At 37.3% G+C, this 13,082-nt stretch overlaps 1 protein-coding gene across 6 annotated transcripts; it reads right to left on the bottom strand.

Annotated features, from left to right (window-relative positions):
- Positions 1-684: 684 nt before the first annotated feature.
- On the bottom strand, positions 685-11,936 carry LOC131216885 (putative glycerol-3-phosphate transporter 5). Of its 6 annotated transcripts, none has more exons than XR_009157089.1 (5): positions 10,877-11,936; positions 6,708-7,294; positions 5,641-5,731; positions 5,378-5,530; positions 4,692-5,268 (listed from the first exon to the last, which is right to left on the bottom strand). XR_009157089.1 is itself a non-coding variant. In XM_058211484.1 (2 exons), exons 1-2 carry the CDS (start codon positions 11,787-11,789, stop codon positions 6,777-6,779), a joined length of 1,431 nt encoding a protein of 476 aa, XP_058067467.1. In that variant the 5' UTR covers positions 11,790-11,936; the 3' UTR covers positions 6,550-6,776. The 6 variants fall into 6 exon arrangements, 1 of the variants encoding a protein (XP_058067467.1); XR_009157090.1 differs by having other exon boundaries at positions 6,714-7,294; XR_009157087.1 differs by having other exon boundaries at positions 5,378-5,731.
- Between the last annotated feature and the right edge of the window lie 1,146 nt (positions 11,937-13,082).

Raw genomic sequence — 13,082 nt, 5'->3', positions numbered from 1 at the left:
TATATATGAAATCTAGTCCATCAATTACAATTCCAGCATCCACCAAACCTAAGTTTCATGTAATACAATTTTTATTTTTATTTTTACCCAAGGAAGAATTTGTTCCCAAATTGGATTGTCAAAATACCATGTTATATCCAGACAGGTAATCATTGTGTAATAATTGTGTTAATTCCATATAATGCAATGCATCTTTCCAAATACACCCTAGATTTGTCCAACTAGCATTGTCATGCAGGGACCGTGGTAGTAGTCCCTCTCTGTTTTGCAATTTGTCATTCTCTATGCTTTATCAGCAATTTCGGGCCTAAATATTCAAGCTTCCCTCGCCAAGATCTTCTTTCCGTTGCATATTTTGCAGGGAATTCTCGCATTTGCTTCTGGGATAGTATTACATGGATAGTGCTTGAATGCAGGAATGAATTTGATTTGTGACCACTCCACTTAAAAGTAATTCCCATTTGGAACCCGGACCTGATATGATAGCAAAGAAAATTACAATCTGCCATTTCAAATTGATAGCTGATGCAAGCAGGAGGTAGAATGGAAAAGGTAGCATCTGCCATACCAAGGATTTTGGAACTTATATCCTTCGAAAGGAACGCCAACCTATTCGTGGTGAAAGAAACTGCACTTTTGTTCTTCTTGATCTGCCATCTAATTGAAATGATACCTTACAAGATATGAAAGAAATCTAACAATGTTCATCTATTGTATTTCAACTAAATGTAGATTCTAAAAACAACATATTGTTTTCAATACAATTTCCTTTTTCTTCACTACTTTTTTTTCCCCTTTTTTGCATTTTTCTTCAGTATTTTTCTTTTTTAATGGAAAAACTTCCAGCAGAATGACATGCACCACGCCATAAAGCAATTGGAAACCTTAATGAAATACAAGAGTAAACATGCATGCCCAACAATGTTGGATTTTCCTAGATTCCCTCCAAGGTTGATAACCTGTTGTCATGTCTCGCCCTGGCAAAAATGTCAAATGACCAAGTTATATGGGCTGAGATCTGTTCAAAAGAAGAAGAAAGCAAAGTCCACATGAAGAGAAGATAGCTTCGGAACTTGCCTTCAGATGTGTTTGTCTTTCTCCTGATTACAATGTTCAATCAAACATCGTTAACCATCAGGAAATGCTGAAAAAATGCAGGCTTCTGTTAAAAGAAAAAAAATAATAATAACAAAGAATGGATTCTACCCAAACGTAGTAGATTGATAAAAAATAATCACTAGGGAGGAAATGTCCTTGTGACGTAGTGGATAACATTCTCATGTATGTTTGAATTGGTAGCTCTTACATTTGAATCAAGAAAAAAAACCTGTTTCTAATATTGCCAATAGCCATATCCTCCTTGGAAGACAAGGATGACAACAGACAATTATTGGCTGCAAATAAGAACTCAACTGTCATGGAAGCATCCATCCTTAAAGATTTGCAAGAAAGGTGTTACAAAATGGTCCAGCCAAGAGATTTATTGGTGCAGGGACCATCAACAGACGGTTTGGATCACTGGAAAATGGGCCTCACTTGTACAAGCTGAAAACCCAGATCGTGTATATATATATATATATATATATATATATATATATATATATATATATATATATAGCGCGGAAGAGTGGGCCCACAGGATCTGACGGTCCACAGGAGATGGAACCTTCACAAAGCCTAGGATGAACGACGCATGTCTAGTGGTCCACCTAACCACTACAGGAGCATATGGATCGAGATATGATGGATGAGATTGGATGGTATAAGAATTATCCCAACCTCTTCCATATCTCTCCCTCATCCAAAATCAAATTTCAAATTCACTTTGAATTTGAAAGCCTGAAATAGAGTCCCGAATCAAAGAAGCAACATGAAAGATATGTGGGACCCGCCCACTAGTGATTGCCCACAAGTGGGCCCCATAAGCCCATGTCCGACATCTTCCACTGAAACACGTCGTGGGATGGGTTCATCATAAATTGTCCATCTAGTTCGTCACATAACAACCAAAACCAAAGGATCACGATCAAGAGAATTAGAAGCGTGGGACCAGCTAGAACACTGTTATCTTCTCACAGGTGTTTGAGTACCAAGTGATCATCTAACTAGCACTCAATAACCTAAGCTTTGTAATGCACGTTTTAGTCTACATGACTACACCGGATGGAATTAACTTCCGATTTAGAGTACTTGGCCAACATACACGCTTATCCAACCTATCGAGTTATTCTAAAAACTCAGTTTTCACAAATATAGATTTGAATCCTTTTAAAGTAATATAATTATATATGTACATACTTTTGAAAAAGAATATTGTTTACAAAAGCTCTATAAAAAAAACTTGATACTGCTGGCGGATAAGTCTTCAAGTATGTATTTATAGTTTAAAAAAATTGGTATAGTTGTCACGAGATCTTCCTCACGCAAATATGTAATTTGGAATCAATCTAGTTCGTCACATGACAACCAAAACCAAAGGATCACGATCAAGAGAATTAGAAGCGTGGGACCAGCTAGAACACTGTTATCTTCTCACAGGTGTTTGAATACCAAGTGATCATCTAACTAGCACTCAATAACCTAAGCTTTGTAATCCACATTTTAGTCTACATGACTACATCGGATGGAATTAACTTCCGATTTAGAGTACTCGGCCAACATACACACTTATCCAACCTATTGAGTTATTCTAAAAACTCAGTTTTCACAAATATAGATTTGAATCCTTTTAAAGTAATATAATTATATATGTACATACTTTTGAAAAAGAATATTGTTTACAAAAGCTCTATAAAAAAAACTTGATACTGCTGGCGGATAAGTCTTTAAGTATGTATTTATAGTTTAAAAAAATTGGTATAGCTGTCACAAGATCTTCCTCACACAAATATGTAATTTGGAATCGATCAAGCCGCTTTCCTAGCTAATCAAGTCTGAACAATAAAGGGTCTTTCATCATCGTACATTAAAGTAACGACACTCAATCTCATCCTCCTGTACACAAGTGGAGGGTAGTTAAGGACACAAACAGTCGTCTACGGAACTAACTACTCGTACATTTTAATGATTAAATCGAATCAAAGCAATCTGTACGTAAAAGGTTCCAACACGTGGCTATAATCCACGCCGTAAAGTAAATAATACTAGGCATATGTCGAGTCTACAAAACGCAAGCCGTCTCACATGAGGTATGACTCATCTCATTTCCTCATGACCTAACTTTTAATTTAGGCCATAACATTGATCGCATGAAGAGTAATGAAGCAATTATATTATTCGACTTGATCAGTCTCATCTTCAATCTTTTAAGACTGAAGGCGGATACAACTCATTCGTGTCATCATCCTTATTATTCATAATAAAGGGCGGTTCACACCTCAACATATGAAGATCACCCCTAATATACCTCTCTTGTATATTCAATGTTAGTCAAACCGTGCGAGTGAGTGACCGGCCTGTCGACAAAGGTAGAAATCCTACATGATCTCGAGTTAAATGTTGATGATCTACACACCTAGTCTATATCAATGCTCAATATTGAATAAAAGGAATGTATTATTCATTAATAAAAGACATATCACTCAAGTTCTCCTCAATCTCATTTGTCTGACGTAAACTTGGAATAGATCTCTAGCTATAGATTTCGCCATGGGATCAGCCACAATCTCCGTAGTGGGAATGTAGCTAAGGGCAACCTTATCTCTAACTTGATCACGGACGTATTAATACTTTATCTCAATGTGCTTGGATTTTTTGTGGTGTTTGGGTCATTTGTCAAGTCAATGGCAAAAGTGTTGTCTATCATCAACGATATAGGCTCACAAATGCCCAGTACAACACCAAAACCTAGTAAGAACTTGTGAACTCAAACACACTCCTGAATTGCAGCACAAACCCTCTGATTCTACAGTCAAGATGGCCCCAGATTACGATCTACATATTTGATCATATAAAGGATGGCCCGGATGAACAAAAACTCTCGGATTCTACATTACTTGCCTCATCAGATTCTGTATTTATAGAACGACGGATCAAGATATGAGGGATGAGATCGGATGGGATAAGGATTATCCCAACATCTTCCGTATCTCTCCTTTGTCCAAAATTAAATTTCAAATTCACTTTGAATTTAAAAGCCTGAAACAAAGTCCCGTATCAGAGAAACAACATGAAAGATGTAGGAACCGCCCACTAGTGGTGCCCATGTCCAACTATATATATATATATATATATATACGGAAACGCTCAGCTGCGAACCAGTTCGTACGTACTATGTACAAACTTTTTTGAGAACCCATCATACATGATGTGGATCCAAAATCTGAACCGTTCATGTGAAGCAGCACCTCGTGAAACCCCCTGGAACCAAGTTTTAATTTAATCTAAAACTTTGATGGGCCATGAAAAATGAAAACAGTTTCCTCCCTTGATTTGCATTTCTCTTTGCTATGGCCCACTAGAATTTTAGATCAGGGTGAAAATTTGTCATAGGGGGTTTCATGAGATTCCGCATCACATGGACCGTTCAGATTAGACACCCATGACACGTGTGCAAAGGTGCGCACGTGCGCAGGGGAGCATGACTCTCTCTCTCTCTCTCTCTCTCTCTCTCTCTCTCTCTCTCTCTCTCTCTCTCTATATATATATATATATATATATATATATATATATATATATATATATATATATATATATATATATATATATATATATTGGTTATTGAACTTTTATTAAAGGAGCTAAAATCAATGGGGTCAGAATCCCGGAACAAATCAATTTTGGCTGACCCCTCTTCCCAAGGACAAGTATATCATTTTACATCATTCGAGACTAAGGAAAACAAAATAGTGTTTATCCTAACAGTAATGTCCTTGACTTTGCCAGAAATGAAATCTGGCTTCCAAGGTTCCATGCTGCCACTCTCATCACATGCAATTTATTTATTTATTTAGATGAATATCCTATTTCATTTATTCACAAAGTCCATTGAACGAATAAACACAACATGCAGCATAAACAAGTATCCATCTGCAAAAGCCAATCTCAGAAAGCCCCAAATATCTAAAAGACAAGATGGAATAAACACATTATAGACTCTAAAGGAATAGAAGAGTTATTGAGCAACAAGTTGCCTTTAAAGGAAGACCATCTGAAGCCAAAACACCATTCATCTCTGCTGCTCAAGAGAATGGTGATGAAGATTAAAAACCCAGATGGCAGAATCATCTATCTTCTAGATGTGCCATCTTGATCTCCCTTCAATAGATTCTGCACAATGTACACCAAAGCAGATTGAAAGAATGCAAAACATGTTATGAGGAAAAATCTTTCGGTTGGAAAAATAGTGAAAGGAACTGATATCATTATATAGCCTAACCTTTATGGTCTACTGCAGATTTTAGATTCTGGATTTTTTTTCCCAGCAGGATTGAAGCTTTAGCAGCTGTTGGAGCAGTTGAATAGGAAGGAAGCTCCATTGAATGAATAGAGAGAGAATAAAAGATTTTACCAGCCAACGACTGCACATCAGCTGAAACCCAATTGTTGAATATGACCCACGTTAGGCAGCCAGAGGACATTCCAGAAGTTGGTCCAAAAGTCGTGTAAGCAAAAGCTCCATTGAATGAATCTTTTTTGTACCTTGAGAGATTATAACAGCTTCTCTAAGGCCATGAGCACCTGTGGAAACTCTTGAGAGTTCATAATAGCTTCTCTAAGGCCATGAGTCCATCTGTGTAAACTCCTAGATGAATAAGAGAACCCATATCATATTGTCAAAGAACATTCAAAAGAGGTTCAACACGTGCAGAGTTTGCCTCTATGCAATGAATAGTAGGTTTTTATGAAGCAATCGCTTGCAGAAATGTTTACATCTGCGATGCAGTTTGTTCTTATATTCTCGTTTGGCCATCGAGCAGAGTTAACAGATGAAATTGCCAACACCACAAAACCATTTGAGGATATAAAAAACAAAAAAAAACTACCTCGATACTTCATAACCATTTTAACAGCCTAGTCTCATGGCGCAAAATCAAGATCAGAATCGTCAATTGAATGACAACATGGATAGCTCCACTAGATTGGCTCTTCATCTAATCTTTTGATTTTCAAACTTGGGATACCTATTTGCTATCTATGTTGAATATTTGGCCATAGCCAAGGATAACTTATGTGAACAAGCACTCATGAATAGATCCATCCTCCCAACATGCTGATCGAGATCATTGTTTCAAACTTGACTAGTACTGTTTTACTTCTTTTACAAGTGCTGAAAATGAGCCACTTTTTTTTTTTTTTTTGAAGGGTTCTGAAAATCAGCCACTTGCAAACATAAAATGCAAACATCAAAAAATAAAAGCAAAAATAAAAAATTTATTACTAGAACAAAACACTGAGGGGAAGAGCAAGCCTGTCTTTTATAAATATATCAAACATGGATATGGTAGAAATTTAAGCGAAGAGAAATGCGAAAGTGAAATAACGAAAGAATAAAAAAATCTCAAATATTCTTGGGTTTTAGCTCTATAACAAACCATCAAAACAAAAGTGGGATAAAATGGAAATTCTCATTTGTAATCAGTACAACTTGCACACGTATAACAACACCTAAAAGTATACAAAGCCATCCAGAAGGCATATGGACAGCCTGAAAATGTAAAGAATGAAGGGGAAAGACAGAATAACAATATACTGGACAAAATGCTCACCCCTACCAGATATAATGTAGATATGACTCATCTCCGAACAAGAACAATCAACATCACCTAACACTAATGCTATCTTATGTCACTCATCTTGCTCTTAATCTCAGCTTTCACAAGGTGAATCAAGAACAAACCCGCAAGAAAAATCGCAACAATAAGCATCGCAAAGACACTATTCCATCCCCTGGTCAAAATATATCCAGTCAGTAATGGCCCAAGAGCTGCCCCAATAGAACCAGTGCCATCAATAATAGCCGACACAGTAGCCAAAGCTCGCGAGTTCCCTTTGATCACACTCTGTGTGCCCAGATCAGTTGCAACAGCTGTTGTAATAAGCGAATACGGACCATTCACAAACAACCCAGAAAGAAACATCAATCCGATGTTGGTGTAGATAGAGACACTTCCGTAAACTCGGTACAAAATAAGTGCTGGGATCGAGAATAAAAAGAACGTAACTGAAGTAACTGCACGAGCCTCGATCTTATCTGAAATGTAACCGGCTGAAATTCCACCAAGTACACCCCCAAGATCGAATATTGTCGAGAGGATCCCAGCATCTTTGTGAGACAAATACTTACCAGAAACAGCTTCAGTTTCAAATTTCCAATGCAAAACAGAAACAAAGGTTCATCATTCTATCAACCAAAAGAAAATTAAAAATTCGTTAATGAAATCCAACACCCGTTGCTAAAATTTCCTCCTCTTCATTTCTCTTAGGCCAGGTTTGGATGAACAAGAGAATTGAATCACAAAATTCAGTTTACTCAAGAGGAGATGACAAAAATAGATGATGTTTCCTCGTAGAGCACAGATCCAATATGAAGCTTTGTACACGTACAATGTGCAGCTAACTGTGTCTAAGCGTATTTAAGCGCGTCCAAGTGAATCTAAGTATGTTGCACTAAGATGAACTTAAACACACTTACAAACTGTATTAGACACACTAAATGCACTTAGATGCACTTGGTGTTAGACTTGATGACCTATGGTCCAAGTCTAATTGTAGTTATGGCCTTTGATAGAGTTGAATGGTGTAACAAGATTCATGTAGCCAACCTCAATTAGTTGAGATAAGGCTTCGATGACTATGAAGATGATGATGATGCACTTAAACACACTTGACAGCATTTAGACGCACTTCGTAACATACAAAGCTTTGTATTGAATCCAGACTCTTCCCCATAGATATGAAAATCAGTACCGTGTCGTATCCATACCAACCGGATATGACACACAATACAGTACCATATCGGCCTATTATAATTTTTTAAAAATAAAAATAAAAAATTTGTCCCATATCGAGGCCTATCAGTGGTCGTATCAGCATCGATATTTCTGTGCCGTATCAGTTGAACCAATACCGCTATAAAAAAGTCTTCAACTGATCCATTTTTTTCTACTGCTTCTCCTTCCTTTCTTCTCGTTTTGATTTTTTTGTTTTTTTGTTTTTAGTGAAGGAGTGTTTCAGAGCATTCCCAACCAGATCTAGGTCGGATTCGAAGATCAAAAACAGTTTTTTTTTTTTTCATCAAATCAAAGGATCAAAGCTCCCGGGCCCAGTTTTGCAAAAATCGAAAAAGAAGGGTTTTTTAAAACTGTTTCAAATTGGAATCTGATCAAAATAATTGTATAAACCATTTTGATTAAAGTTCTTTTTAGCTTTAATTTCTTCTAAGTTCTTTTTCATCTCTTCTCCTGACCCTTTTGATGGGCCAAGTGCTGTTTTAATTGGGTTATGCGCCCCTATTGCAAAATTCGTACATAAATAGTTATCCTTGCACCATACTTCTACCCTACACCTTCGTTCTCATTTCCAGCCATTTTCTCAAACTCAAAGTTAAGTGAATTGCGAAATCCAAGAACCAATCCAACAAATACAACAATAGCAAACAATTCCACACTCCACAACAAGTACAAATTGGCCACTGCAAAAACACTAAAATAAAGAGAAACTGTTACAGACTCGCGTAATGATGAATGGACTAATAAACTAAATACGTATTTAAAACAATAAGACATTAGGACTATAAAATTAAGAAAAGCGTATAAGTATATAACATGTATTGATAATTTGATATACAGGTAAGAGGTGAAAAAATTCATAAAAGAAAGTAAGATCCAATATGATTTTTGGAAGTTACCAAAAAATGACGAAAATACATCAAAAATAAATTTATAACCTCTAAACTGTAAATATTTGTTAAAAGAAGTTAGATCTAACATAGATCTATCATTCTCTTAAAGAAAAATTGGAAGAAAAAATTCAACAAAATACATAAAAAATGGATTAAAATAACTTGAATATAAGAAAATAATTTAAATCTAGCTGTAAATGGTAGATCTATGTTCCAAACAAACATATATTAACTTTGGTCTATCATTCATAATTATATAATTTCACTAAAATTATTTTTGTAAAAAGTTCAGTATATGCCAAAAAATCAATCCAAAAATTTAAAAATGTAGACAATATAATTTTCTTAATCAATGCATGTGTTACCCACATGTGATTTGCGGGCGATTGCCTGCATTTGCAAGGAATAGTCTCACCTTAAAAAGAGGTGGGGACACCCTGTCGTCATTGAAAAAAAAATAAAATCAATGCATGTGTTGAAATTATTAGATCCATAGTATTAGAAGACTCTTCAAGTAATATAGCAACAATCTCTAGAAAAAAGAATTTTTTTAAAATTTATTTATAGAAAATGTGGGTGAAAATAAATAATAATAAAAATCCCAAATCGAGACCAAACGAGTAGATCCAGTCTTTTAACACTCAAGCATCACTGGGCCCAGTTTTTTTTTAACCGTTACAGCCATTACGACCCCGTAACGTGTAACGGTTGCCACCATTACCTTTATGTAACGGCCTTTACGGCACACCATGCCAAAGAATGATCCAATTCACCATTGGATATATGGTCAAAACACAAATAATAATAATAATAATACATTCTTGTATATCGCATCTTCCCTATTTTTCTATATTTTCTTTTTTCTTCTTTTGCTTTACAAAAACAAAAAAAAAAAAATCTAACTGATACGGCCCTAATACCGATACACAAAGCCATATTGTATCTTTTTTTTCCGAGCTGATACACCTGCAGATACCGACATTCAAAACCATGCTCTTCCTAGTATTCTTAAAGAGAAAGTAGCCCTCTAATTGAAGTTACGTTAAGTCAAACTTGAAAGTAATGTAATTGTAGTTTGGTCGAGCACTGCAATATGACTTCAATGGAAAGAACGTTTTCGTTATTTCCACTCTACTAGACTACTTTTGCAATTCAATACAATAGAGTCTACAAACTCACACTTAAAGAATCCATCCAACGACCATATACATAAACATACAAAGTCTTCTAAATGTTGGGTGCTTGTTACAGGCACTTTCATTTGGACCAGCTTCCCCTAAGTTTGGGACCCATATTTAAATAATCTAGACCATTCATCCAGCATGTCCCACCATGGATGGGCGATAGAACTCACATCTAATGGTGGTCTTTTTCACATTTCACATGGACTGTTAGCTATATTTAATTTGGGCCATCCACTTAGCAGGACAATTTCTGGATGGCTAAGGATCATCACAATGCTGGGTGCTAGTTACAGGCACTTTCATTTGGACCAGCTTCCCCTAAGTTTACTTGGGACCCATATTTTACTAATCTAGACCATTCATCCAGCATGTCCCACCACGGATGGGCGATAGAACTCACATCTAATGGTGGTCTTTTTCACATTTCACATGGACTGTTAGCTATATTTAATTTTGGCCATCCATTTAGCAGGACAATTTCTGGATGGCTAAGGATCATCACAATGCTGGGTGCTAGTTACAGGCACTTTCATTTGGACCAGCTTCCCATAAGGTTACTTGGGACCCATATTTTACTAATCTAGTTCATTCATCCAGCATGTCCCACCACGGATGAGAGATGGACCCGAAATCTGATGGTGGGCTGTTAGCTATATTTAATTTTCGCCATGCTTTTAGCGTGCTAATTACTGGACAGCTAATGATCATCAGATGGTGGGCCCTCTGCGAAAATGCTCATTAATAGCAAGGTCCACCAGATGAACAGTCCAGATGAAGGAAACGTGAGCTGTTTCTGAAAGAAAATCCCAGTAATTCAGGATGAGTGAAGAGACTGCCTCTGAAGAAATACCTGTCTTGCTGATGTAAAAGGGCAACCAATACAGGAAAGTGTATGCCACAAGCTTTGAGAAGAACAGGCAGAAAGCATAGGGTGCCACGCCCGGCAACCTCCACGCTTCAAAGAACCCGATCGCAGCCGTTGAATCTAATGACTGGCCATAGACAAGAAACCCCTCTTCCTCCTCCCCCTCAATTCTTACCGGATTCTCCCCATTCTCAATATTTACATCAGAGGTCATCTCAATCTCAGTTCGAGGCAGTTCAAAACCCACATCTTCCGGGTTCGCGACAAGGAAAACGAAAACGGAAATGCCCACCAACCCAATCAAACACCCCGGCCCGACAAACGACCATCCCCACCCAAATTCCAAAACCGACGATGCGATGACAGATCCGACGATGTTCCCAATGGACGTGTGCGAATTCCAGACGCCCATGATGAGCCCCCGCTTCGATCGCCCAAACCAGTTCCCAACGATCGCGACAACGGCAGGCCACCCCATTGACTGGAACACCCCGCAGACGATCTGGACCGCCAGGAAGAACAACAGGCGGTGGATCTTGAACCAGAACGCGAGGCCGAAGGCTACGGTGGAGATGGCACTGCCGATCATGCCGAAGGAGAGGAAAAGGCGGAGGTCGACGCGGTCGGCGGCTTGGCCGGAGAAGAACATGGAGATTGAGTAGGATATGAGGAAGGCAAGATCAAGCTGACCGAGGCGGTGGGGCCCATCTGGGCCATTGAAGGGGGGCCATCCTTCATGGGCTTGGGTGGAGTTATCTGCGCCGTTGGATGCGGTGAGGGCAGATTTGACGATGGAGGGAGGTTTGCGGGACGCATGGAAGGAGGCATAGGCAAGGAATGTGAGGGTAAATACGGAAATTTGGTAAAAGACGAGGGATTTTTGGGAATTTTCCATCATGAATTGCAGGAGAGAGGAGACAGAGATGGAGAGGAGAGGTGTATTTGAGGCATTTATGTATTTTCTTACAGAAATTTGAGAGAAGAGACTCGGAAGGAGGGGTGTTTTCTGACAACGACGATGGATTTTGGTCTTGACGTTCTGCGAAGCAACGGTTATATATTTCAGGAATTTTTGTTACTCTGGCAGAGTTTCGTGATTGATACGCTGGCATTCAGAATTTGTACACGTGGAATATATTAACTCAAATCAAACAGTCCAAAATTTGTAAAGTGAATTAGATAGATTATCAGCCGAAAATCAGATTGTTTGAAGGATTGTAGCCTTTGATTCATGGATACTTATTTTCTATACTATGACAATTGGACTGCACAGGATATGGTTTTATCCGAAAAATGAAGAGTATCTATATAGGATTCGTAGCAATTGAAAGGCTATGGAGTTCTTCCTCATGTATCTTTTTAAGACATCTATACCCATTCACGGTAAATAATTTTATTCAATGAAAGGACACGACCATTTTGTCCTACGACAGTTATTTTTGTTCCCTTTCAGATAAAAATAATTATCCAATCGTATAAAATTGTAGTCACATGTCCTAATCATCTTAACTGTTACCACATGAGTGATACGTGGCATAGGTGTCACATGTACAACCATGTCACAGTCACTCTCAATCAACACTAAGGTTAAAATACTTCACAGTAAACTCTAATTTAATTCAAGTTGCACCATGGCTCATTTCGCACGTGCGCCTAGTAAAGTGTAAAAAAATAGACCTATAGCCTACACCGCGCACGACCATTGTTGTAGAAGCAAAAAACTCATTCTCTTACCAACTAACTATTTACTCTTTTATGGAAGATTTTCATAATCAATATATTTATTTACTTACAAAAAATATACTTTTATTTTTTGAAATTTATTTTTATTACAAAAACACAACAATCCCCCACAATTTCAAAAATAAAAACAAAGGATAGAACAAATGACATGTCTGTATAAATAGGTGCATAAGTAAAGGTATCTTATGAATTTGAACATTTACTTTAGTATACACGTATCAAAGTTTTGTCAGGTACTTAGTGACTCATTAGTCTTTAATTAAGGACCTTATATGATTCACCGAACACATAACACACATCTATTCATATATAACTTGAGATCTAAATATACACATATTTTTGACTTTGTGTGTATTCTAATTTCATGAGTATTTTATAGATGATACCAATCTCTCCAAAAACGGTCTTACTTCTCTACTCAAATAGATAAATCTATCAAAGATTATTA

The sequence above is a fragment of the Magnolia sinica genome, chromosome 10 (genome assembly GCF_029962835.1).
Source record: "Magnolia sinica isolate HGM2019 chromosome 10, MsV1, whole genome shotgun sequence".
Classification (NCBI taxonomy): Eukaryota; Viridiplantae; Streptophyta; class Magnoliopsida; order Magnoliales; family Magnoliaceae; genus Magnolia; species Magnolia sinica.
The sequence above is the reverse complement of the archived record's forward strand: the minus strand, read 5'-3'. Positions and strand labels throughout refer to the sequence as shown.

Excerpts from the sequence above, each read along its gene's own strand:
- LOC131216885 (XM_058211484.1), bottom strand. The coding sequence starts at position 11,789 with ATGATGGAAAATTCCCAAAAATCCCTCGTCTTTTACCAAATTTCCGTA. Across the intron at positions 7,295-10,876 it reads CTTTTACATCAGCAAGACAG|CTGTTTCTGGTAAGTATTTG; the intron begins GTATTTCTTCAG and ends TTGAAACTGAAG.